The sequence below is a fragment of the Lagenorhynchus albirostris genome, chromosome 9, assembly GCF_949774975.1.
Source record: "Lagenorhynchus albirostris chromosome 9, mLagAlb1.1, whole genome shotgun sequence".
NCBI lineage: Eukaryota > Metazoa > Chordata > Mammalia > Artiodactyla > Delphinidae > Lagenorhynchus > Lagenorhynchus albirostris.
Genome location: NC_083103.1, coordinates 54,615,591 through 54,643,290, shown reverse-complemented (window position 1 = coordinate 54,643,290; position 27,700 = coordinate 54,615,591). Strand labels below are relative to the sequence as shown.

The 27,700-nt window shown below is 40.4% G+C and overlaps 1 protein-coding gene across 5 annotated transcripts in view; it reads left to right on the top strand.

Moving 5' to 3' along the window:
- The window catches only part of PAK1 (p21 (RAC1) activated kinase 1), a 164,425-nt gene that overhangs the window by 95,583 nt on the left and 41,142 nt on the right, over nt 1-27,700 (top strand). For all 5 annotated transcript variants that reach the window (XM_060160104.1, XM_060160106.1, XM_060160107.1 and 2 more), the window contains 3 exons: nt 12,925-13,025; nt 13,532-13,679; nt 17,693-17,730. In XM_060160104.1, the coding sequence (XP_060016087.1) occupies nt 12,925-13,025; nt 13,532-13,679; nt 17,693-17,730 (287 nt within the window). The remainder of the gene's footprint in view (nt 1-12,924; nt 13,026-13,531; nt 13,680-17,692; nt 17,731-27,700) is intronic.

Below are 27,700 nucleotides of genomic sequence, written 5' to 3'. Positions count from 1 at the left end.
TGGATCATCTTCACTATCATTATTCTGAATTCTTTTTCAGGTAGACTGCCTATTTCCTCTTCATTTGTTAGGTCTGGCGGGTTTTTATCTTGCTCCTTCATCTGCTGTGTGTTTCTTTGTCTTCTCATTTTGCTCATCTTACTGTGTTTGGGGTCTCCTTTTTGCAGGCTGCAGGTTCGTAGTTCCTGTTGTTTTGGTGTCTGTCCCCAGTGGCTAAGTTTGGTTCAGTGGGTTGTGTAGGCTTCCTGGTGGAGGGTACTAGTGCCTGTGTTCTGGTGGATGAGGCTGGATCTTGTCTGTCTGGTGGGCAGGTCCACGTCTGGTGGTGTGTTTTGGGGTGTCTGTAGACTTATTATGATTTTGGGCAGCCTCTCTGCTAATGGGTGGGGTTGTGTTCCTGTCTTGCTAGTTGTTTGGCATAGGATGTCCAGCACTGTAGCTCACTGGTCGTTGAGTGAAGCTGGGTGCTGGTGTTGAGATGGAGATCTCTGGGAGATTTTCGCTGTTTGATATTATGTGCAGCTGGGAGGCCTCTTGTGGCCCAGAGTCCTGAAGTTGGCTCTCCCACCTCAGAGGCACAGCACTGACTCCTGGCTGCAGCACCAAGAGCCTTTCATCCACAGGGCTCCTTAATTTGGGATGATTCGTTGTCTATTCATGTATTCCACAGATGCAGGGTACATCAAGTTGATTGTGGAGCTTTAATCCACTGCTTCTGAGGCTGCTGGGAGAGATGTCCCTTTCTCTTCTTTGTTCTCACAGCTCCCAAGGGCTCAGCTTTGGATTTGGCCCCGCCTGTGCGTGTAGGTCGGCCTGAGGCACGCTGTGCGTTCTCCCGGGGGAGTTGTCCCTGGATCCCGGGGCCCTGGCAGTGGCGGGCTGCACAGGCTCCCTGGAAGGGGGTGTGGATAGTGATCTGTGTTCGCACACAGGCTTCTTGGTGCCGGCAGCAGCGGCCTTAGCGTCTCTTGTCTGTCTCTGGGCTCCGCACTTTTAGCCGCGGCTCGCGCCTGTCTCTGGAGCTCTCTTAAGCAGCGTTCTTAATCCCCTCTCCTCGTGCACTAACGCCCTGCAGGCTGTGTTCACGCGGCCAACCTCAGTCCTCTCCCAGCGCTCCAACAGAAGCCGGAGCCTCAGCTCCCAGCCCCGCCCGCCCCGGCGGGCGAGCAGGCAAGCCTCTCGGCTGGTGAGTGCCGGTCGGCCCGATCCTCTGCGCTGGAATCTCTCCGCTTTGCCCTTCGCACCCCTGTTGCTGTGCTCTCCTCCGAGGCTCCCACGCTCCCCCACTCCGCCACCCGAAGTCTCCGCCCGCGAAGCGGCTTCCTAGTGTGTGGACACTTTTCCTCCTTCACAGCTCTCTCCCGCTGGTGCAGGACCCGTCCCTATCCTTTTGTCTCTATTTTTTTCTTTTGCCCTAACCAGGTACGTGGGAGGTTCCTTTCCTTTTGGGAGGTCTGAGGTCTTCTGCCAGCGTTCAGTAGGTGCTCCATAGGAGTTGTTCCACGCGTAGATGTATTTCTGGTGTATCTGTGGGGAGGAAGGTGATCTCCACGTCTTACTCTTCCGCCATCTTCCCGGAAGTCCTTTTTTAACCCATATATTTACTTACTTTTTAAGTTCTTAAACTGTTTGTGACCTCACAAAATATAAGAAATATTGAAATGTCTTCATTTGGATATGGTTTTTTCCCCCAAACTAGTTTCATTTGGAATGTCATCTTTCCAGATTCTTTTTTTTTTGAAAAATTTTATTTATTTATTTTTGGCTGCATTAGGTCTTCATTGCTGCGCACGGGCTTTCTCTAGTTGTGTTGAGCGGGGGCTACTCTTTGTTGCGCTTCGCAGGCCTCTCATTGCAGTGGCTTCTCTTGTGGTGGAGCCCTGGCTCTAGGTGCTCAGGCTTCAGTAGTGGTGGCATGCGGGCTCAGTAGTTGTCGCTCGCGGAGTTAGTTGCTCCGCGGCATGTGGGATCTTCCCGGACCAGGCATCAAACCTGTGTCCCCTGCATTGGCAGGCGGATTCTTAACCACTGCACCAGCAGTGCAGGGAAGTCCCTTGTATCCAGATTCTTTTTTTTTTTTTTTAACTAATTAATTTTTGGCTACGTTGGGTCTTCGCTGCTGAACCCAGGCTTTCTTTGGTTGCGTTGAACAGGGCCTACTCTTCGTTGCGGTGCACAGCCTTCTCATTGCAGTGGCTTCTCTTGTTGTGGAGCACGGACTCTAGGTGCACGGGCTTCAGTAGTTGTGGCACGCAGGCTTCAGTAGTTGTTGCTTGCGATCTCTAGAGCGTAGGCTCGGTAGTTGTGGCACACAGGTTTAGTTGCTCTGCGGCATGTGGGATCTTCCCAGACCAGGGCTCGAACCTGTGTCCCCTGCATTGGCAGGCGGATTCTTAACCACTCTGCCACCAGGGAAGTCCCAGTACCCTTTCTCTTACTCTTTCATTGAAGCTAGGAGGCATAGCTAGTAGGCTACATGGTAAAGTCAGAATTGGGATTCTGAAACAGTAGACCAAATATGTCAAGTACAGTGGTGAATTGCAGAAAATATGTTGCAGAAAAATATACCTGCATAACTACAGATCAGGGGTGATGGTAGATAATAGTATCATTAACCAAATAGGGAACACAGGAAGAGGAACAAGTGAGGAAGGTTGATGGTTGGAGAGCAGGAAAGATGATGACTTAAACACATTGCATTTGAAGTGAAAAGATAATATTAGACACTTTGTATTTGAGACGTCTTGACATAGAGGTGTCTAATAGGCAGTGATCTTACATTTAGGAAATGATTGTTGAAAAACTGAAATGAGAACTATTGAGGACTCTTATTGAGTACATTGGGCATGCATCTTTGTGTTTACCCTTTCCTCTACCCCACCTTCATTGTGAGCTCTTTTGGGGTCTAGATAGAAGAGGCACACATAAGTTGCTTAACTTTGTTTTCTGGCTAATTCATTTATGTAGTAGCTGCCAACTTCCTAGGCGAGGGGCTATGATCTAGCTGATGTTACTCTACCATAGAATCTTTTCCCACATATATAGCCACTTTGTTTATCCCTCAGTTTAGATGTGTGCTTATTTTTAATATTGTACTTTATCAGCCATAATTCTTGATCTCTATAAATAAGTAGGCTTTCAGCCCAAGTTTCTACATGCAGTAAGGAGGACTTTTAAAAATAAAAAGCTGGAATTGTTCTTACTGAGAAACCAGGAAGATCATGAGATTCCTGACCAATAGACATCATCAAAATTAAAACTTTTGTGCTTCAGAAAGAAAGAGAAAAGATAACCCACAGAATGGGAGAAAATTTTCCCAAATCATATGTCTGATAAGGATGTTATATCAAAAATATAAAGAGTTACTATATTACCAAAAATGAAAACATATGTCCACACAAAAACTTGTACGTGAATGTTTATAGCAGCATTATTGATAATAGCTAAAAAGTGGGAACAACTCAAATGTTCATCAACTGATGAATGGATAAATAAAATGTGATATATCCATACAAAGAAATATTAGCTGGTAACAAAAAGAAATGAAGTCCTGATCCATACTACAAAAGGGGGAACCTTGAAAACATTATTATTAGTGAAAGAAGCCAGTCACAAAGGATCACATACTGTATGATTCTGCTTATATGAATTATCCAGGCAAATTCATAGACAAAAAGTGAAGAGTGGTTGCCTAGGGTTGTAGGGGGATGTGAATGGGATTTAGGGGACAGTGGCTAAGAGGTATGGGGTTTCTTTTTGGGGTAATGAAAATGTTCTAAAGTTGATTGTGGAGATGATTCCCCAGCTCCATGAATGTATTGAGTCACTGAATTTTAGACTCTATGGGTGAATTGTATAGTATGTGAATTATATCTCAATAATACTCTGTTAAAAAAAAAAACAGCTGATGGAAGTGTTTAGACATCATTGGGAACCGAAGGGATGACCTTATGTATTGAATGGGGAGATGGGGATTGGGATATGGGTGTTGTAGTCTTGGTTCTCTCATAATTTGGCTGCCTGGTTTGGGTCAGTTACTTGTCTTTGGACTTCAGTGCCTTCATCTAAAATATTAGAGTCACACAGATATAGGGAACAAACTAGTGGTTACCAGTGGGGAGAGGGAAGGGGGAAAAGATAATATAGGGGTATGGGAAAAAGAGGGTTATTATGGGGTTATATGAAATCATGTGAGAATGGATGCATGTATATGTATGGCTGAGTTGCTTTGCTGTGCACCTGAAACTATCACAACCCTGTTAATTGGCTATACTCCAATATAAAATAAAAAGTTAAAAAAAAAAGAAATCGTGTGTGAAACCTTTGAAAATTGTAAAGCACTCTAGAATTTGAAGAATCTTTCATTCAATAAAAAACAATTTTAAAAAATTAGTCAAACCAGTAGACATATACAGTCTCTTATAGTTTTGAAATGCTATAATTACATAAATGAGATATAAAGATGAGGTTGGATCAGGTTGTATAAGTACGTGAAACAAAACTAGGCCATTGTGAAGTACTTTGTTCAGCAATAAAGCTGTAGATGCAGAGGTTCTTCTGGAAATCCTCGCTGAGTAACCCTAGGCCAAATCTGGTCTGAAAATAAGTCTCATAGCTCAAGATCAAAGCTGTAGCTCTATAAGTTCAAAGCATAGATGTAGAAAGCATAGAGTTCTAAGAAGTTCTTGTGAAACGATGTAGTGGCCTCTCTTTCACCACCTAGTTTTGTATTTCCTATACATACCCTGAGCACATAGGTTTCACTCCTTTGCTTTAAGACCTTAGATGGCTATAATTAATGCATACATCAAAATGAAATAAATGCATTTTTTCCTTTTGTTTGGAAACTTTATTCAGCTTGATTTTGTACTTTTTGATTTTATCATTCAACCAATAAGGATTTGTTGACCTGCCGCTTCGTGCTTAACTTAGTCCTAGAAGGATGCACCGCAGTGTTGGCAGTCTTTGAAGTGGTATGCCCTTCATGAAGTATTTGAGAATTTATACCAGCTATACAGAGAAATGGGCTAGAACTGGACTTAGTCTGGATTGAGTCCTACCTCTAACATTTATTAACTCTGTGATTTTTTGCCCTTTTACCTATTTATTTTAATCCCTGTATCCTTAACTGTAAAGTGGGGAATGATTATAATTCCCATCCATCCCATATCATGAGTAGGCTTTTGTCATTTGACGTAGTGGATGTAAAAGCATGTTCTAAACTCTAAAACACTATACAAATATGAAATTTTTTTATTTTTTTCTTTTAAGGGAAACCTCATTTCTTGTTTGATCTGATATCTGTAACAACTCATTTTCAGTTGGGGAGGCTGAGGCTTAGAGAAAAGTAAATCGATCAACGTCTTACAGTTGGAAAGTGGCAGGGATGAGTATGGAACTAAGTCTTCCAAAAGTATCTATTACATCACAACATACTATCTCTGTTAGTTGTTCCCAACCCAGATTACACAGCCGACTCACTCATGGTGCTTTTCTGAAATACAGTTGCCCAGATCCTACCCAGACTTTTGGAGCCAGAATTTCCAGAGGGGTAGTTTTGGGGTGTAAAGGGATTTGGGGGATGAGAAAGAAGAGCTCTCTGTGGGCTGCGTTAGTGGTTGAGATTTGAGCTGGCAATGGGTAGAATGTCTATGGGCATTACCTAATGCTGACCTCCAGCGTGGCTTCAGTGTGTGCCTGGGGGGATGCATAAATGGTTGCAAGAAGCTGTAATTGAGGGCCTGTGATAGGTGGCGCTGAGTTGCAGAATTCCATGTGGGAAAGCCTGGTTCCTGTGGTTAGGATCTGGAGCCTTTGGTTTATTCTAAGAAGTTCTGTAGCATTTAGTTTGGAATCTTTTCCTGGCTGCATTTTCACAACCGAAGTGGAATTCTCCAAGCTTGGGAAGAGTTTAGCAAAGTTAATTTTAAAACTGGACTACGTCAGTGTTTATCTCTCCAAGTTTGGAGTGTTTTACTGCCTTAAGCTTAGATTAGGTCATCTGAACCAATGAGAAGGGCTTCTTAAAAATATATCTTTAAAAAAAAAAAATAAGGTCAATGATTTGTGCTGAAACTTGGATGGCTGTACTGCAACCTGGGATTTTGTAATGTCAGCCTCATTTCCCATGCTACCAGAAAGCCAAATGGACTTGGCCAAAGATAGGGTTAATATTAAGATGGATGGTTTTGCAGTCTTCTTTTTTCACTTTATTTCCTCAAGTCTGTGATCTCTAGTTTCATGAAATCAGATGATGCGTTCTTCTTTTTCCTTAGCCACAGTTTCTAAACTGTCTTAATGAGTGGGTTGGTAAATCTTACTCTGACACTTTCTTTTATTAATGATAACTCATGTTTGTAAAGCTCTCTAGCTTCTACACAGCACGTACATTTTATCTTCGTTAATCCTTAAAATAATAAGAACGATAGTAATAAAAATAGTAATAACAAATAGTACTAACACAGTAGTAATAACCATAAAAAGTAACAGCAGTAACCGAGCTACTATTTATTGAATGCCTGTTAGTTACCACATATTATATTAGGAACTTTGATGTTTGTGAAATGTGCCAATTTTTCAGGGAGATAAATATTTCACTTTGTAGACAGTAAACTGAGGTAGTTCAGTTTGAGTAACTTGCCCAAGGTCATCTGGTTAGGAGTGGCTGATCTGCAATTATAGCTTTTTTCTATGATTCCAGGGACCTTTCCACTATACAACCCTGATACTCTTGTGCTCAGAGAGTCAAGGACTTGCTACATGGTCAAGGTCATATGCTACATGGTTGCGTGCATGGAGTCTGCATTTGAACAATTGTCTCTTGACTTCTGGACTGTGCTCTTTAATTCTTCTAAGTCCTCAGACACCATGTACTGTTTGAAGGCTCCCATCCTAGAGATGTTCAGACTAATGCCTTTAGTAGAACTGATTTGGTTAGTTCTTTTAACTTATTTTAAAACAAATTTGCATTTAATGACATCCGTTCATATTCACTTAGTCTGCAGAAGGCATAGTGTATGTAGAAGCAGCTATATTGGAGTTCAGGCACTGGAGGTTATCACCATTGACCATCCCTAATTTTGGGACCTTTGGTAAGTTGCTCTACCTTCCTTCACCTCACTTATCTTACCCGTAGTATGGGTACATAATAATATTTATCTCAGAGAGTTGCTGAATGGATTTATAAGACTAAAGATGTGAAAAAGGTTATGCAAACTGCAGCTTTATTAAGAGTTGGAAGTAATTTTGTGGCTATTATTGCTTGCAGTCATGGTTTTCTTTTGGAATCTGTGATTAACACTTAAGAGTTGTTATGAGATTTACAAAAGAACAACTCTTAATGGGATTCCTCCAAGATAGAATTAAAGAATGGTCCTGGGGTAAAATACCTTTCTCTTCCTACATATAGCCTGTATTTCCTGTTGGTTTAGATAGGGCTATTAGGCCAGATTAAAGAATTTGTGCACTGAGGCTAAACAGACCCAAGGAGAGGTTTCCTAAGGAGCTCTCAAGAGTTCTCTGTAATGTCAGAAGCAGGATTCTAAGCTCTGGACGTGGGCCTGGACCTCTGGAACAGATACTCTATTTGAAACTGAGGCCAAAAAGGTAAGCCTCTTAAAACTACAAATGTCAGATACTCTTTATGTGTTCATGTGTTAAGTGATTTCACTTCCCTGGGGCTCTTTTCTATAGGCTATTCATCCTCTGAGCCACTGTCTTTCTGTGTTTCCATTACCGAAGTTTGTTTTGTATTTGACATTCCATGCCTGTGATGGTATATTATATGGCATATTAATAGCATATCATAGAAATAATATATAAAATACAAGTTATATAACTATAAAACAAAAATCTAAGTAAAACATAAAAATAATCTAAGTAAAGCATAAAAATAACATAAGTGTTCTTCTCTACAATCTTTTAATTGACTAGATCAGAGGAAATTTAGGAACAGAAAGCAATTCCAAAGCCCTGCGACATGTCCCATGCATTCTAGCTATGAGTAAGACAGATGGACTTATGTCATAAATGAACCATTTATGAACCGTAATAAACCGTTCCCTTTCTCAAAGCAGCTGCTTCTGGAAGGGAAATTGCCAAGCATAAAAATAGCTTAAACCCTAGCAATTGGCATGTAGGCAAATGGTTCTCACTAAGATACTAAGGAAAGAACCTTTGGAATCAGACCTGGGTTCAAATCCCAGCTCTTACTAGCTGTATGAGCTTGAGCAAATTATTTAACTGCTTTTTAGTTTCCTCATCTGTAAAATGACAGTAGTAATAATGTATCCCATAGGATTATAAGAATTAAGGAAAATATTTTATGGTTATAGTATCTTATACATGGTAAGTTCTTATTTAATGTCATTTCTTCTCATTATAACAAAGTATGTTTTCTTGATTCAACTTGAAATTCTTTAGGGGAGGTAAAGTAGTAGAATGTAAAGGGCCTTGGCTCTTGACGCCACACTTTTTGAATTTGAATTACTTCAAGAACTGTAGGCAGGTCCATGCTTCAATTTCCTAATCTCCAGGTAAAGTTGACTCTCAGGATTGTGGTGATTATATGAGATGATGTATATGAAGTACCTATTAAAACTGTGGGATGCTGTGTCTGGAAGAAATGTAGATACAGGGCTTTGAGAGTGCTGATCTTTCTGTTTTCAAAGACATTTGGAGTGTAGGAGCTGAAAGGGCACTTAAGATCATCTAGTTCATTCTCCCCATTGTTCAGATGAGAAAGCTGAGCACCTGGACTGTATGGTGTGGTAGAGGCAAAATTGGCCTGGATTCTAGACCTTCTTGTGTGCCCCCCCACCGCCGCCGCCCCCTGCATTTTGCTGCCTTTCATCAGGGTTATATTGGGTCTGTGGAGGCATTAGGACCTCAGAATATCTTTTGGCCAGTGTGCTGAGCTACCACAGAGCAGGATTTTAAAACGGGATTGTGAAAATCATGTCAGAGCTGATAAAAATGGAACATTTATTCCTGCCCTGGAGAGAATTTGCATGTCTTAGGCAGATTCCTTAGACTCCTTGTCAAGTTGAGTTAGGTGTCTGATTGTTCCTTTCTTCACTCTGTGTCTGAGCACCTATTTTATGCCTGGCTTTTGCTAGCTGTTGGGGATTCGTGATAAATTAGACATGGCCCCTGAACTTAGAATTTAGTCTGGTTGGAAAAATGGACCCTTAAAATAGGCAATTACTATAATGGTGCTGTGGGAACAGAGGGGAGGGTGAAGAACTCCCCAACCTAGAGATCAGGGAAGACTTCACAGAAGAGATGACCTTTAAGCTGAGACCTGACAAGGGTAAATAAAAGGGTTTGTGTGGTGAGGTGGCAAGGGAAGGGAAAGGGAAAGGCAGGATTCACAGGCAAAGGGAGTAACCTGAGACAATAGGAAGAGGTGTGAAAGAGCCCATTACGTTTGGTGAACCATCACTGGTTCAGTGGTGTAGAATGTGTGAAACATAAGTACAGGCATGCCTTGGAGATACTGTGGGTTTAGTTCCAGTTTTATTGTGATGCTCACTACCACAATAAAGTGAGCATCACAATAAAAAGAGTCACATGAATTTTTTTGGTTCCCAAATGCATATAGAACTTATGTTTACACTATACTGTAGTCTATTAAGTGTACATTTATGTTTAAATAAACAATGTACATACCTTAATTAAAAAATATTTTATTGCGGGCTTCCCTGATGGCGCAGTGGTTGAGAGTCTGCCTGCCGACGCAGGGGACACGGGTTCGTGATCCGGTCGGGGAAGATCCTACATGCCGTGGAGCGGCTGGGCCCGTGAGCCATGGCCACTGAGCCTGCACGTCTGGAGACTGTGCTCCGCAATGGGAGAGGCCACGACAGTGAGAGGGCCACGTACCGCAAAAAAAAAAAAAAAAATTTATTGCTAAAATATGCTAACCATCATCTGACAATGCAAGATTGCCACAAATCGTCAATTTGTAAAAGGTATAATATCTGTGAAGTGCAGTAACTCCAAGTACAGTAAAACGAGGTATGCCTGTAGTGGGAGATAAAGAAGATGTAAGTCTGTAGAGCAGAGTTCTCAAAGTCTTTAAAAAAAAGAGTTTATTTTTTAGGGCAGTTTTAGGTTCACAGCAATATTGAGTGGAAAGTACAAAGATTTCCTATAAACCTCCTGCCCACACATATGTACAACTTACCTCACTACCAATATCCTATACCGGGGTGGTACATTACAATAGATGAACCTACATCAACACATCATTTTCACCTTAAGTCTGTATTTTACGTTAGAGTTCACTCTTGGTGTTGTACATCTATGAGTTGAACAAGTGTATGTATATAAAGACAAATATCCACCATTATAGTATCATATAGAATAGTTTCACCACCCTAAAATTCCTCTGTGCTCTGGTAATTCACCCCTCCTTCCCCTCAAATCTGTGGCAACCACTGACCCTTAATACTGTCTCCATAGTTTTACCTTTTCCAGAATGTCAGGTAGTTGGAAGCATAGGGTATATAGTCTTTTCAGACTGGTTTCTTTCACCTAGTAATATGTATTTAAGGTTCCTCATTATCTTTTCATGGCTTGATAGCTCATTTCTTCTTAGTGCTGAATAATATTCCATTTTCTGGATGTATCACAGTTTACTTATCCATTCACCTATGGAAGGACACCTTGGTTGCTTCCAAGTTTTGGTAATTATGAATAGAGCTGCTGCAAACATCCACGTGAAAGTTTTTGTGTGAACAAGTTATCAGCTCCTTTGGGTAAATAACGAGCACGAAGGCTGGATTGTATGGTAAGAGTATGTTTAATTTTGTGAGAAACTGCCAACGTGTCTTAGTGACTGTACCATTTTGCATTCCCACTACTAATGAATGAAAATTCTTGTTGCCCCATATTCTTGTTAGTATTTGGTGTTGTCAGTTTTGGATTTTGGCCATTCTAATAGGTGTGTAGTGGTTTTTCATTGTTGTTTTAATTGCAGTTCCCTAATGAAATACAATATTGAGTATCTTTTCTATCTATATCTTCTTTGGTGACGTGTCTCTTCAGGTCTTTTGCGTATTTCATTAATTGCGTTTTCTTATTGTTGAGGGTTTTCTTGTGTATGAAATTATAGCTTTTATTTTTAAAATTTTTATTGGGGTATAGTTGACTTACAATGTTTTGTTAGTTTCAGGTGTACAGCAAAGTGAATCTGGTATACATACACATATATCCATTCTTTTTTAGATTCTTTTCTGAAAGCATAGTAATAATATATATTACTATTATATAGTGTAATATATGCCATTACAGAGTATTGAGTAGAGTTCCCTGTGCTGTACAGTAGGTCCTTATTAGTTATCTATTTTATATATAGTAGTGTAAGAGAATACAAAGGCCTTGGGGTTGGGAGGCCGAAGACCTCAGTCCTGGCCCCAGATCTGCTTCTAACTTGCTCTGTAACATTGGGCAGGCTACTTAACTTCCTGGAACCTCTGGCTTCTTCTGTCATATGGGCACCAAAATCACTACCCTGCTTGTCACACAGTTGTTTTGAGGCTCCAGTGGACTAGGTCTAGCTAATACCAAGGCCAGAAAGTCTTTTGAGTTAGAAAAGGATTATATTAGTTTGCCAGAGCTGCTGCAACAAATTACCACAAACTAGGGGTCTTAAATAACAGAAATTTATTGTTTCAGTTTTGGAGGCTAGAAGTCCAAGATCAAGATGTTTGTAGGGTTGGTTCCTTCTGATACCTGTGAGGAAAAATCTGTTCCATTCCTCTCCCCTAGCTTCTGGTGATTTGTTGGGCTTGAAGAAGCATTGCTCTGATCTCTGTCTTTATCTTCATAAGGTGTTCTCCTTGTGTACGTTTGTCTTCAAATATCCCCTTTTTATAAGGACATTGACTGGATTAGGGGGCTGAACCTACTTCAGTTTGACCTAATCATATTTTAAATAATTATATCTACAATGGCTCTGTTTCCAAATAAAGTCACATTCTGAGGTACTGGGAGTTAAGAACATATGAATCTTGGTGGAATACAAGGGTACGACAAGGGCATGACAACTCTTTAAATATTGAAGCTTTTTATGCCAGATCAGCAGAACTTTAGTGACCACCTACTGTATGCAACACCCTTGATGATTACAAATATTCAGACTTAGTGATTCTTTAAGTTTGTAGCCTAGGGAAGCAGCATAGTAGAGTGGTTTAGTGCTCAGGGCCTGGGCTGGACAGCCTGGATTTGGGTCTGACTGCTGCCAGTTACTATCCAGTTGATCTTGGGCAAATAACTTAGTCTCTGTGCTTCAGTTTCTTTATCTGCAGAATAAGGATGACAGTACCTAACTACAGGGTTGTTGTGAGGCTACAGTGAATATTAATAAAGAACTTGAATTAATTCATAAGATACGAGGATATACTTTACAGCACAGGGCATATAGCCAATACTTTATAACAACTTTAAATGGAGTATAATCTATACAAATATTGAATTACAGTGTTGTTCACCTGAAACTAATATAATATTGTAAATCAACTATAATAGAAAAAAGAAGGAACTTGAATCATTGCACATGATAAAATATTAGCTATTCATTTAATTAAAACAATTTCCAAATCTAAAATTCTGTAATGTAGAGAACCTTAAAGTGGTCCATAATCAAGGATCAAGCAAGCAGAAGCAGGTTATATAAGCTCATAGAATGTAGGATGTCTGGGTTGGAAGGCTCTTTAGAGACCATCTACTTGAGTCTTCTCATTTTGCAGATGGGGAAACCAGGGTTCAGAAAAAAGGAAGTGACTTGCTCTGGGTAAACTGACTCATTTGTATCACAGTCCTTGGCCTCTAAAGGAGCTTAGAGCTCAACAAAGAGCTAAATAAGCCTAAAAATGTTGTAATGTCCTTGTTTTTATATCCTTTTTCCTGTTTGTCTTACAGCAAATAAAAAGAAGGAGAAGGAACGGCCAGAGATTTCTCTTCCTTCAGATTTTGAGCACACGATTCACGTTGGTTTTGATGCTGTCACAGGCGAGTTTACAGTAAGTCCTGGGTCACAGAAAGACATTTGGTCTTTCAGAGTTCTGGCTATGCACTGTTAGATTTAATCCTTTCCAGACTTCCTGATGCCTCTATCTTTGCCCGAGACCCTCATTCCTATCTTCTTATAGTAATGAGAGGGACACGTTCCTCCCCTCCAGAATTGTACTAGAGAAGCCTTTGAATCTCTGTTCCTTAAATAGACCTCGGTTAAGTGGCCCCTTGGCATCAGGCTCTGTGCTGGGCACTGATGATCCAGAGACAAATCAGATATGATTCCTGCTGTAAAGGAGGAATAGCCTGGTGAAGGGGCAAATACCACAAGAAATGACAGATATAGTAAGAGATGTGTTATAAGAGAGACCAGTGTGGAACTCTGAGGGCAGAGAGAGAAAGGAATGACTAAAGCCATCTTTAGCTGCCATCAGTTATCAGAGTTAGTTCTGAATTTCATTCAGGGTCCCCTGTGATTATGCCTTGCTGACAGCCTTGCCTGTCTCTCTTATAGGGGATGCCAGAGCAGTGGGCCCGCTTGCTTCAGACATCAAATATCACCAAGTCGGAGCAGAAGAAAAACCCGCAGGCTGTCCTGGATGTATTAGAATTTTATAACTCGAAGAAGACCTCCAACAGCCAGAAGTACATGAGCTTTACAGGTATGGGGATTGTGTCCAGGGCAGTCTAGGAAAAAAGAGGTTTTCATCTTAGTAGATGCCTATTGGTGTGGGGTGGAGGAAGAACGTATCGGAAAGAGTGGAGATGGCACGTTCACTAAGATGGAATTTTGGAATTTGAGAGCCAAGATGATGGGTTTTTGCATCAAACTTGAGTCTTTACTCTGAAACTGCATGTTTTGAAAAAGTACTGTGATATTACGTGTTAAGAACATAGACTTTGTGCTAGAAGATCTAGATTCTGATACTATGTTCTAGTAGTCAGTTCATTTGTTTGAGCTTCAAAATGAGAATAATAATTCCTATCTCAAGAGGTTGTAATGAGGATAAATGAGCTCATTGATACGAAAGTTCTTTATAGGTTGCAAAATGGCACCATGAAAATGTAGCCATCATTATCATCGTTTTCAATATCAGTAGGTTATGTGATAACCCAGTTAAGTAGGCAAGCCCAATTTCTTCCTCAAGGAACTGATTTTTATCAGTCCAATGAAAAACTGGCCAGTAATAATAAATGTTCTTTAGATGTACTCTCTCTATATGTATAAGGGACTGTGTTTTTCAGAATGTTTTTGATTGTAGAATTGGGATTAGAATCCAGGTCTCCTAACTCCTAGACCAGTACCTTTTCAGTTTACCACTTGCTTCTAGTAACTCTATTTGGAGCACCTCCTTCCATAGCAGAGAGATTTTTCTTTTCTTAGGCAAGTCATAGGAAGGCCTACATTTCTGGAAACTTGCCTTGTATATAGCATCTTAGAATGTTAGGGCAAGAAGTATCTTTAGTATATACCACTTCCAGTTTCCCCTTGTTTTGCAAACATTAGAGCCCAAAATGCCTTTCTAATGTGGCTAAATTAGTGATCTCTTAACCACTGGTCTTAACTCTGAGTCCGGTGCTTTTTCTGGTGTTCATGCTGTCTCTTTCAAAGGGCAGTATTGTTGGGGAAGGTGAGAGTCGGGATGAAACTAGCTAATTTTGAAGGATGCTTTCCCCAGCAAATATCTGGCTTGCAGCAGTAGGCACAGATGGTGAGGATGACAGACTGCAGCTTTGCTCATGCTGCATAGTGGTGCCCAGTAGAGTGTCATACATGTTCCTAGCATGTTTCCTTCCTGATATCTGGCCCCGCTGGGTCTGTATCACTTCTTCCATTGAGGGACTGGGTCATTCCAAGGCAGTATTGGGGTTGAGGGGTGATGGGTAGGAAAGTATTCTAGATTACGGCTTGTGTTTTCAAGAGTTTGTCCTGGAGACTTCAGATTAGAAGCTGGCTTTGAAAGCTTCAGCAGCAAAGTCTTTCGAAGAATCTGTTTTTATGTATATGTGTGTAGATGTGTACAAATACTATTTATGTATATGGAAGCATAGCTCTGTGGGTTTGCATATGTTTGGAATTAAAGTCCACTTAAGTATTTATGAGTAAATATGGGTATAGATATACACATTCAGGTAATTGTATATATGTTCCTCCATGCATGCATAAATGAATAACATTGAGTGTATATGTATAGAATGTATAGATATGTGTCCATACAGCTACTTCTGTGTGTATAAATTTGTGCAAATATGTGTGTGTGTGTGTGTGTGCACATGCACACACACGTGAAGGATTTTTTGTTTTCTGTAAGTTGAAGACCAAGGCAATTCCAAGCAAAACTGTATATTTGGCACTTTTTAAAAAAAATTTTTTTAAATTGCAGTATAGTTGATTTACAATGTTGTGTTAATTAATGCTGTACAGCAAAGTGATTCGGTTATAAATACATTCTTTTTTAAAATATTCTTTTCCATTATGGTTTTTCATAGGATACTGATTATAGTTATCTGTATTATACGCAGGACCTTGTTGTTTATGGCACAGTTATTTTTTTACTTTTTTTTTTTTTTGCGGTACGCGGGCCTCTCACTGTTGTGGCCTCTCCCGTTGCGGAGCACAGGCTCCGGACACGCAGGCTCAGTCAGTGGCCATGACACACGGGCCCAGCCGCTCCAAGGCATGTGGGATCTTCCTGGACCGGGGCACAGACCCGCGTCCCCTGCATCGGCAGGCGGACTCTCAACCACTGCGCCACCAGGGAAGCCCTGGCACAGTTATTTTTAATGTCCTATCTCTCATTTTCCTATTTCCTTTCTTCTCATACTATTAATTATGATAACACTACTTCAATTTGTATATGCTTGCACATAAACCATCTCATTTGATTCTCATGACGGCCTTGGGAGATTGGAAACGCAAGGGCATTATCCCCATTTTGCAGACTCAGGGAAATTAATTAGGCTCAGGGAAATTAAGTGACTTATTCACAGAACCTCAACATATCAGTTGAGTGATATACCAGTGTTGGAAGTGTGTTTTCAACTTGGGCCTTTAAATCCTTTGCTGTCTAAAAGCCCAAGCACAATCCTCCGTGCCAATTTTTTGTTAAGTTTCCTGTCTTTTCATCACTTTATTTTCTGTACCAACTAGTAGCTAATGTGATAAGCAAAGCCTAGACTAGATTGACAATGCCAGGTTCTGGGTTTTAGCCCTACTTTGCGACTGATTTATGTAACCTTGAACCAGTTTCTTTTCCTCTGAACCCTAGTTTATTTATTTGTAAAATGAAGGGATTGCAAGTACTTTCTGCTCTGTCATTCTGTGCTATGGAATTTGATTTTTATATACAGAAATTGTACATCCCATTTTAAAGGAGCAAACATACTTATTTTTTATATGGTGGAGATATATTTATTACCAGAATACCCAGTCCTCAAAAATACTAGCAGTACATAAGGTTAGGGGTGGTGCAAGGAAGGAACAGTATTGCACTTGGTATAGAATGTGCTTTTGGACAAGAAAAACAAGTGCATTATGTTTAAGCTATATCCTGAATTGATTTATCCAGAGTACAGCTGGCTATTCAGGGTTTGTTTTAAGAACATATTGTCACAGTTTATGGGTTCATAATTTGTCATAGGACCAAAGAAGCTATACCTGATACTTTTCATGTATGATGGAATTGAGATCTTGGACATTCTCTGGGCTTGTTTCTTGGTGAGGAAGATGTAGGATTTGATATAATATTTCTTCTCCTTAATTCCCATTGGTGGTGAACTGGTGAAATCAATTTCTTCTTGGACTTTTAGGAATTAAAGAATAAATCCAAACACAATACTTGGTCTTTAAACTTATTTTCTTGCTAAGATTTCCATTGGGTCTGTTTCATAGTTTATCAAGTCTAAGATATCATTGATTGTAAGGTGCATTGTTATTTTACATGCCCCTAAAGAAAAAGAAGCTGCCAATTAAACCATGAAATACTTTTGATTGTAGGACACATCTCTTTCTGAGATGTTAATGTGAAAAAATACATGTCTCGGAATTAATAAAATATGGTGATTATCTGATTGAAGGAGCTTGGACCTATTCTTAGAAATAAGACCCTGCCTTTAATTATACTTGACATGACTAATGCATCTCTTTTCCTAAGGCTTAGTCTTTCTCTCCTTGTGGGGAATAGACATGGATGTAGAAGGATCCTTTCTAAAAGCTAAAGCCACATGCTGGTCATGATTTGTTATAGATGGCTCAGGGTGATGCCAGCCAGGAGTTCTTTCCCTTTCTCTTAGAATGCAGGAAATTTCCTTGAGCATTGAGGCCTGATGATGTGGATATAGTTCTAACCTAGTATTTAGAATTAGACCAGGATTCAAATCTTGACTCCTAATAACCTTTGTGTTAAGTAATTTGTGGACAAATTACTTCTCTTCTCTGAACATCAGTTTCCAAATCTGTGAAGGTGGACATACTAATAGTACTGAGAGCTGTAGTGAGGATTAGAGGAGGTAATGTGTATAACGTGTTTAAAATGGTGTTGGGCCTGTAGTACCAGTAACACTGTTATTATTCTGAGCTTGGCAAGTGCTTTAGTGAATAGGCTTCCTTAGGTCTCAAGAAAGGATTAACTGTAATTGTTTACTGACTGAGTCCCTTGTCTTTTTCCTTTTGCAGATAAATCAGCTGAGGATTATAATTCTTCTAACACTTTGGTAAGCCTTTATTTCCTCTATTCTGATGTGGGCAGGTATGATTTTTTAGGGATCAAGTCAAGTGTGGTAGATGCAGAGCCTGGGCTGGGGGGTACTCATCTTGGTCACTTTCCCACCCTGGGCCTCAGAATAAAGGACTTGGACTTAATAAACAATAAGCATCCCTTCCAGCTTTAATTTATGAATGCTCTAGAAATCCTAACCCTGGAACCAGAAGAACTGGCTGCTAGGCTCAATTTTCAGTTTTCACTTTGACCCTTAGGAAAGCCAGTTTGCCTTTCTGAGCTTCAGTTTTTTCATCAATAAATGAGAATGATACACTTTACTTAGAGATGTCTTCAAATAGCTGAATTTAGAGGAGAATTCTTTCTTTTGGGTTGGTTGGGTCTACAAAACCAGGATTAGGGCAAATTGTTGAAGGGAGCAGATCCTATTAATTTAAGGTCATTCATTCTGTCCTCTGAAGTTGTAGTGAATGCCCTATCACTTGAAGGAATGTGATAGGAGTCATTGGTGACCTCAAAGGTCCCTCTGCCCTTCATAACTTACAAATTCTGTTTTCCAAGGCAGATTATAAGATGAGATGCTGATGTATCCGAAAGGGTCTTAATGGCTATTAAGCTGTGACTTATATACTAGAATACTGCTATTCTTTATATCCAGTGTTGTCTCTTGTGCAAAGTTGGTTATTTCATGTTGATTTACTAAACATTTGCAAAGCCCCTATTCTATGCCAGGTCCTGTGTGGAGAAGTGGCAATATAGGGATGAATCAGACATTATCCCAACTCCTAAGAATCTCCCAATCCTGTAAGTGACATGAAGGCACAAACAGTTACAGTGCAGCATGCTAAAACTTCATGAGGCCAGGAGCTATGTTTGACTTGTCAGTTACTGGATCCCTGGCATCTGGCAAGTAACAATTTACTGAATAAAAGATTGGGTGTATAAAGAAAGCTTCTTGATGGTGCAGACTGAGCTGAATTAGTTATCTTGGGGAAGAATTATGAAGAGACAAGCGTATTCCCGACAGAGAATAATTAGCATGTGCCAAGACAAGGAGGTTTGTGAGGTAGGCTTGTACAGAGAACTGCAAGTGGTTTGTCATGATTGGAATGTGAAGTGTGAAGAGACTAGAGGTGGCTGGTGGGGAGGGGAGGGGAGGCAGGTCAGATCATGTAGGAATTTTAACTTTATCTTAAAGGTAATGAGAAGCTATTGAAGAATTTTAAGTGGGGATGTCATACATTCTAACACAATACTGAGTCACCATCCAAATACTTTGAACCATGCTTCCAGCAATGGGGATTGGTTTATTCTGAGTCATTTATACTGTAATCGATGATAAAGAATGTTCATATGTCCATTACCTTGTCGCATACTGAGTCCTTTTTTATTCACTACCTCTTTTAATCTTCATAGGAGTTTAATGAGGTGGGTTATTATCCTTGTATAATCGATGATAAAACTGAAATTGAGAATGGTTAATGGCAGTAGGTATCTGATTCCCAGTCTGCATCGCTTTCCCCTGATTCATTCTTTCATCAAATGGAATAGATACAATTAAAAGGTGGGGAAGAATTTGCTAATGTTAAGATCCTTGGGAGTTTCTCCCCATTATTGAACTGCAAATTATTGAAGAAGGGACCTTAACCAAAGCTGAGCTGTGCCTTGTGGCACAAATGTCTTTATGCCTTTATAGGAGGAGTAACAGCTATTATTTATCGTGTAGCTAATATGTGCCAGGCAGTGTGCTAGTAACTTTATGTATGTTAGCATAATTAGTCCTCACAATTACTTAGTGAAGAGATTAGCATCCCCACTTCACAGGTAGGAAAACAGACTTTCCTGAAGGCTCATAATTGCTATTGTGGCACAACCAGATTAGAACTAGGGTCGTCTGAGTCCCTGTCGTGGATTTTTTTCACTGTGGCAGGGAACTGAGAAAGACCATGTCAGAGAGGTCTTATAAAGGAGACTGCAGTAAAGCCTTAGCTCTGTTGTTCCTTAGTGAGGAGGAGGGGCCCTGGGGCTCATGCCATATGGCAGAGAGGATGACACCTGCTTGGTAAAATCCTGTACTGGTTTACCAGGTTGTAAAGGACATTTTTCTCCGCAACTCAGAATTTTCCCTGTGGCTCAGTCCTCTTTATTTTCTTACTAGTTTCACATGGGGGATATGGTTTGTACTGTGGTAGTATTGCATTGTTTTCCATATTGGTTTCACACAGATCTTTCCAATTGATTTGGGAAATAATTGGATGAGATTATAACATCCATGACACAAGTTAAGAAATTGGGACTCAGAGAGATTATGTGACTTGCTCCCTATCCTTGAATGAATTAGTAGTAGAAACCAATACAAAATTCAGTTCTCCTCAGCATTCATTTATACATTCATACCATAAATATTTACTTAGCACTTTCTTTGTGCCCAGGTGTTAGTGATACACAGATAAATTTTACACTTAGTCCTTGAGAAAAAATTAACAAGAGAATAAAAGGATAAGGGCTGCAAGAGGGGTACATGAATAATGTACCATGGGGGTCATATTTGATGGAGTGATTTATTCTGCTTGGTAGTACAGAACAGTTTGCACAAGGTTCTTGGGCCCTACGATTTGTTCATTTAATAAACATAACCTTTAAGGTTTCTTCTAGCTCGAAAATTCTTTTATTTGTGGCTCATTGGTCTGAGATATATCTCCCAGATTACATAGCACTTAAGTGCCTGAATTCTCATTTATAAAATGATCACCTATTATGTGATAGGCTCTTTGAGTGCCTAAGATCAAGGGCAGGTAAGGTCATTGCTCTTGATCTTACAGTTTAGTGAGGAATCAGAACACGTAAACAAGGATTGATAATACAGTTTCAGGTAAACATAGGCAATGATACTAGCCAGAGAAAAGGGCAATCAATGCTTTCTTGTGTGAGGTAGCATGAACAAATGCCAAGTTGTTAAGGATCCATCATGTCAGGCAAAAGAACTTGGACTGTGTGCTGGAGCTAAGAAAGTATTTTATTTTATTTAATTTTTTTTTTAATATCTTTATTGGAGTATAATTGCTTTACTATGGTGTGTTAGTTTCTGCTTTATAAGTGAATCAGCTATACATATACATATATCCCCATATCTCCTCCCTCTTGCATCTCACTCCCACCTTCCCTATCCCACCCCCTAGGTGGTCACAAAGCACTGAGCTGATCTCCCTGTGCTATGTGGCCGCTTCCCACTAGCTATCTATTTTACATTTGGTAGTGTATATATGTCCATGCCACTCTCTCACTTCATCCCAGCTTACCCTTCCCCCTCCCCGTGTCCTCAAATCCATTCTCTATGTCTGCGACTTTATTCCTGGCCTGCCCCTAGGTTCTTCAGAACAATTTTTTTTTCTTTTAGACTCCATATATATGTGTTAGCGTACGGTATTTGTTTTTCTCTTTCTGACTTACTTCACTCTGTATGACAGACTCTAGGTCCGTTCACCTCACTACAGATAACTCAATTTCGTTTCTTTTTATGGCTTAGTAATATTCCATTGTATATATGTACCACATCGTCTTTATCCATTCATCTGTCGATGGACACTTAGGTTGCTTCCACGTCCTGGCTATTGTAAATAGAGCTGCAGTGAACATTGTGGTACATGACTCTTTTTGAATTATGGTTTTCTCAGGGTATGTGCCCAGTAGTGGGATTGCTGGGTCGTATGGTAGTTCTATTTTTAGTGTGTGTGTGTGTTTTTTTTTTTTTTTGCGGTACGCGGGCCTCTCACTGTTGTGGCCTCTCCCGTTGCGGAGCACAGGCTCTGGACGTGCAGGCTCCAGACGCGCAGGCCCAGCGACCATGGCTCATGGACCAAGCTGCTCCACGGCATGTGGGATCTTCCCAGAACGGAGCACGAACCCGTGTCCCCTGCATCAGCAGGTGGACTCTCAACCACTGTGCCACCAGGGAAGCACCTATTTTTAGTGTTTTAAGGAGCCTCCATACTGTTCTCCATAGTGGTTGTATCAATTTACATTCCCACCAACAGTGCAAGAGGGTTCCCTTTTCTCCACACCCTCTCCAGCATTTATTGTTTGTAGATTTTTTGATGATTGCCATTCTGATTGGTGTGAGGTGATACCTCACTGTAGTTCTGATTTGCATTTCTCTAATGATTAGTGATGTTGAGCATTCTTCCATGTGTCTGTTGGCAATCTGTATATCTTCTTTGGAGAAATGTCTATTTAGGTCTTCTGCCCATTTTTGGATTGGGTTGTTTGTTTTTTTGATACTGAGCTGCATGAGCTGCTTGTAAATTTTGGGGATTAATCCTTTGTTAGTTGCTTCATTTGCAAATATTTTCTCCCATTCTGAGGGTTGTCTTTTGGTCTTGTTTATGGTTTCCTTTGCTGTGCAAAAGCTTTTAAGTTTCATTAGGTCCCATTTGTTTATTTTTGTTTTTATTTCCATTTGCCTAGGAGGTGGGTCAAAAAGGATCTTGCTGTGATTTATGTCATAGAGTGTTCTGCCTGTTTTCCTCTCAGAGTTTTATAGTGCCTGGCCTTACATTTAGGTCTTTAATCCATTTGGAGTTTATTTTTGTATATGGTGTTAAGGAGTGTTCTAATTTCATTCTTTTACATGTAGTTGTCCAGTTTTCCCAGCACCACTTACTGAAGAGGCTATCTTTTCTCCATTGTATATTCTTGTCTTCTTTATTGAAAATAAGGTGACCATATGTGCATGGGTTTATCTCTGGGCTTTCTATCCTGTTCCATTGATCTATATTTCTGATTTTATGCCAGTACCATACTGTCTCGTTTACTGTAGCTTTGTAGTATACTCTGAAGTCAGGGAGCCTGACTCCTCCAGCTTCGTTTTTCATTCTCAAGATAGCTTTGGCTATTCGGGGTCTTTTGTGTTTCCATACAAATTATGCAATTTTTTGTTCTAGTTCTGTGAAAAATGCCATTGGTACTTTGATAGGTATTGCATTGAATCTGTAGATTGCTTTGGGTAGTATAGTCATTTTCACGATGTTGAATCTTCCAATCCAAAAACATGGTATATCTCTCCATCTGTTTGTATCATCTTTAATTTTTTTCTTCAGTGTCTTATAGTTTTCTGCATACAGGTCTTTTGTCACCTTAGGTAGGTTTATTCCTAGGCATTTTATTCTTTTGTTGAAGTGGTAAATGGGAGTGTTTCCTTAATTTCTCTTTCAGATTTTTCATCATTAGTGTATAGGAATGCAAGAGATTTCTGTGCATCAATTTTGTATCCTGCTACTTTACCAAATTCATTGATTAGCTCTAGTAGTTTTCTGGTAGCATCTTTAGGATCTCTGTGTATAGTATCATGTCATCTGCAAACAGTGACAGCTTTACTTCTTCTTTTCTGATTTGGATTCCTTTTATTTCTTTTTCTTCTCTGATTGCTGTGGCTAAAATTTTCAAAACTATATTGAATAATAGTGGTGAGAGTGGACAACCTTGTCTTGTTCTTGATCTTAGTGGAAATGGTTTTAGTTTTTCACCATTGAGAACGATGTTGGCTGTGGGTTTGTCATATATGGCCTTTATTATGTTTAGGTAAGTTCCCTCTATGCCTACTTTTGGATGATTTTTATCATAAATGAGTGTTGAATTTTGTCAAAAGCTTTTTCTGCATCTATTGAAATGTTCATATGGTTTTTATCCTTCAATTTGTTAATGTGGTGTATCACATTGATTTGCGTATATTGAAGAATCCTTGCATTCCTGGGATAAACGCCACTTGATCATGGTGTATGATCCTTTTAATGTGCTGTTAGATTCTGTTTGCTAGTATTTTGTTGAGGATTTTTGAATCTATGTTCATCAGTGATATTGACCTGTAGTTTTCTTTCTTTGTGACATCTTTGTCTGGTTTTGGTATCAGGGTGATGGTGGTCTCTTAGAAGGAGTTTGGGAGTGTTCCTCCCTCTGCTATATTTTGGAAGAGTTTCAGAAGGATAGGTGTTAGCTCTTCTCTAAATTTTTGATAGAATTCGCCTGTGAAGCCATCTGGTCCGGGGCTTTTGTTTGTTGGAAGATTTTTAATCAGAGTCTCAGTTTCAGTGCTTGTGATTGGTCTGTTCATATTTTCTCTTTCTTCCTGGTTCAGTCTCGGAAAGTTGTGCTTTTCTAACAATTTGTCCATTTCTTCCAGATTGTCCATTTTTTTGGCATATAATTGCTTGTAGTAATCTCTCATGATCCTTTGTATTTCTGCAGTGTCAGTTGTTACTTTTCCTTTTTCATTTCTAATTCTATTGATTTGAGTATTCTCCCTTTTTTTCTTGCTGAGTCTGGCTAATGGTTTATCAATTTCGTTTATCTTCTCAAAGAACCAGCTTTTAGTTTTATTGATCTTTGCTATTGTTCCTTCATTCTATTTCATTTATTTCTGTTCTGATCTTTATGATTTTTTTCTTTCTACTAACACTGGGGTTTTTTTGTTCTTCTTTCTCAAACTGCTTTAGGTGTAAGGTTAGGTTGTTTATTTGAGATGTTTCTTGTTTCTTGAGGTAGGCTTGTATTGCTATCAAGTTCCCTCTTAGAACTGCTTTTGCTGCATCCCATAGGTTTTGGGTCATTGTGTTTTCATTGTCATTTATTTCTAGTTATTTTTTGATTTCCTCAATGATCTCTTGGTTATTAAGTAGTGTATTGTTTAGCCTCCATGTGTTTGTATTTTTTACAGATTTTTTCCTGTACTTGATATCTAGTCTCATAGCATTGTGGTCGGAAAAGATACTTGATATGATTTCAGTCTTCTTAAATTTACCAAGGCTTGATATGTGACCCAAGATATGATCTATCCTGGATATGTTCCATGAGCACTTGTGAAGAAAGTGTGTTCTGTGGTTTTTGGATGGAATGTCCTATAAATATCAATTAAGTCCATCTTGTGTAATGTGTCTTTTTTTTTTTTTTTTTTTTTTTGTGGTACGTGGGCCTCTCACTGCCGTGGGCTCTCCCATTGTTGAGCACAGGCTCTGGACGCGCAGGCCCAGTGGCCATGGCTCACGGGCCTGCCGCTCTGCGGCATGTGGGATCTTCCCTGACCGGGGCACAAACCCGTGACCCCTGCATCGGCAGGTGGACTCTCAACCACTGTGCCACCAGGGAAGCCCTAATGTGTCATTTAAAGCTTGTGTTTCCTTGTTTATTTTCGTTTTGGATGATCTGTCATTGGTGAAAGTGGGGTGTTAAGGTCCCCTACTATTATTGTGTTACTGTCAATTTCCCCTTTTAAGGCTGTTAGCATTTGCCTTATATATTGAGGTGCTCCTATGTTGGTTACATAAATATTTACAATTATTATATCTTCTTCTTGTATTGATCCCTTCACCATTATGTAGTGTCCTTCCTTGTCTTTTGTAATAGTCTTTATTTCAAAGTCTATTTTGTCTGATATGAGAATTGCTACTCCAGCATTCTCTTGATTTCCATTTGCATGGAATATCTTTTTCTATCCCCTCACTTGCAGTCTGTATGTGTCCCTAGGTCTGAAGTGGGTCTCTTGTAGGCAGCATATATATGGGTCTTGTTTTTGTATCCATTCAGCCGGTCTTTGTCTTTTGGTTGGAGCATTTAATCTGTTTACCCCTAAGGTAATTATTGATGTATGTTCTTTTACCATTTTCTTAATTGTTTTTGGTTTGTTAGTGTAGGTCTTTTCCTTCTCTTGTGTTTCCTGCCTAGAGAAGTTCATTTAGCATTTGTTGTAAAGCTGGTTTGGTGGTACTGAATTCTTTAGCTTTTGGTTTTCTATAAAGGTTTTAATTTCTCCATCGAATCTGAATGAGATCCTTGCTGGGTAGAATAATCTTGGTTGTAGGTTTTTCCCTTTCATCACTTTAAATATGTCCTGCTACTCCCTTCTGGCTTGCAGAGTTTCTGCTGAAAGATCAGCTGTTAACCTTATGGACATTCCTTTGTATGTTATTCGTTGTTTTTCCCTTGCTGCTTTTACTATTTTCTCTTTGTATTTAATTTTTGGTAGTTTGATTAATATGTGTCTTGGCCTGTTTCTCCTTGCATTTATCTTGTATGGGACTCTCTGTGCTTCCTGGGCTTGACTATTTCCTTTCCCATATTAGGGAAGTTTTCAACTATAATCTCTTGAAAGATTTTCTCAGACCCTTTCTCTTTTTCTTATTCATCTGAGACCTCTATAATTTGAATGTTGGTGTGATAAATGTTGTCCTAGAGGTCTCTGAGACTATCTTCAATTCTTTTCATTCTTTTTTCTGTATTCTGCTCTGTGGTTGTTATTTTCACTATTTTATCTTGCAGGTCACTTATCCGTTCTTCTGCCTCAGTTATTCTGCTATTGATTTCTTCTAGAAAATTTTTAATTTCATTTATTTTGTTGTTCATCATTGTTTGTTTGCTCTTTAGTTCTTCTAGTCCTTTCTTGTATTTTCTCCATTCTATTTCCAAGATTTTGGATCATCTTTACTATCATTACTCTGAATATTTTTTCAGGTAGACTGCCTATTTCCTCTTCATTTGTTTGTTCTGGTGGGTTTTTACCTTGCTCCTTCATCTGCTGTGTGTTTCTCTGTCTTCTCATTTTGCTTAACTTACGGTGTTTGGGGTCTCCTTTTCACAGGCTGCAGGTTTGTAGTTCCCGTTGTTTTTGGTGTCTACCCCCAGTGGGTAAGGTTGGTCAGTGGGTTGTGTAGGCTTCCTGGTGGAGGGAACTGGTGCCTGTGTTCTGGTGGCTGAGGCTGGATCTTCTCATTCTGATGGGCAGGACCCCATCCAGTGGTGTGTTTTGGTGTATCTGTGACCTTATTATGATTTTAGGCAGCCTCTCTGCTAATGGGTAGGGTTGTGTTCCTGTCTTGCTAGTTGCTTGCCATAGGGTGTCCAGCACTGTAGCTTGCTGGTCATTGAGTGGAGCTGGGTCTCAGCATTGAGATGGAGATCTCTGACAGAGCTTTTGCTGTTTGATATTATATGGAGCTAGGAGGTCTCTGGTAGACCAATGTCCTGAACTCAGCTCTCCCACCTCAGAGCCATAGGCCTGACACCCGGTGTGAGCATCAAGACCCTGTCAGGCACACGGGAAAAAGAGAAAAATGAAAAAAATGTATATATCGTTGCTCCCAAAGTTCACTGCCTCAATTTTGGGATGATTTTTTGTCTATTGAGGTATTCCACAGATGCAGGGAACATCAAACTGATTGTGGAGATTTAATCCGCTGCTCCTGAGGCTGCTGGGAGAGATTTTCCTTTCTCTTCTTTGTTCTCACAGTTCCTGGGGTTCAGCTTTGGATTCGGCCCCGCCTCTGCATGTAGGTCACCTGAGGAATTTTGTTCTTCGCTCAGACAGGACGGGGTTAAAGGAACAGCTGATTAGGGGGCTCTGGCTCACTCAGGCCGGGGGGCGCAAGTGGTACGGAATGTGGGGCGAGCCTGCGGCGTCCCAGGCCAGCATGACGTTGCCACAGCCTGAGGCATGCTGTGTTTTCTCCTGGGGAAATTGTCCCTGGATCACGGGACCCTGGCAGTGATGGGCTGCAGAGGCTCCCGGGAGGGGAGGTGTGGAGAGTGACCTGTGCTCGCACACAGGCTTCTTGGTGGCTGCAGCAGCAGCCTTAGCGTTTCATGCCCGTCTCTGGGGTCCATTTGATAGCCGTGGCTCGCACCTGTCTCTGGAGCTGGTTTAGGCAGGTGCTCTGAATCCCCTCTCCTCGAGCACCCCGAAGCAATGGTCTCTTGCCTCTTTGGCAGCTCCAGACTTTTTCCTGGAGTCCCTCCTGGCTAGCTGTGGTGCACTAGCCCCCTTCAGGCTGTGTTCACACAGCCCACCCCAGTCCTCTCCCTGGCATCTGACCTCCGAAGTCCGAGCCTCAGCTCCCAGCCCCCACCCATCCCAGCTGGTGAGCGGACTGGTCAGCACCGATCCTCTGTGCGGGAATCTCTCCGCTTTGCCCTCTGCACCC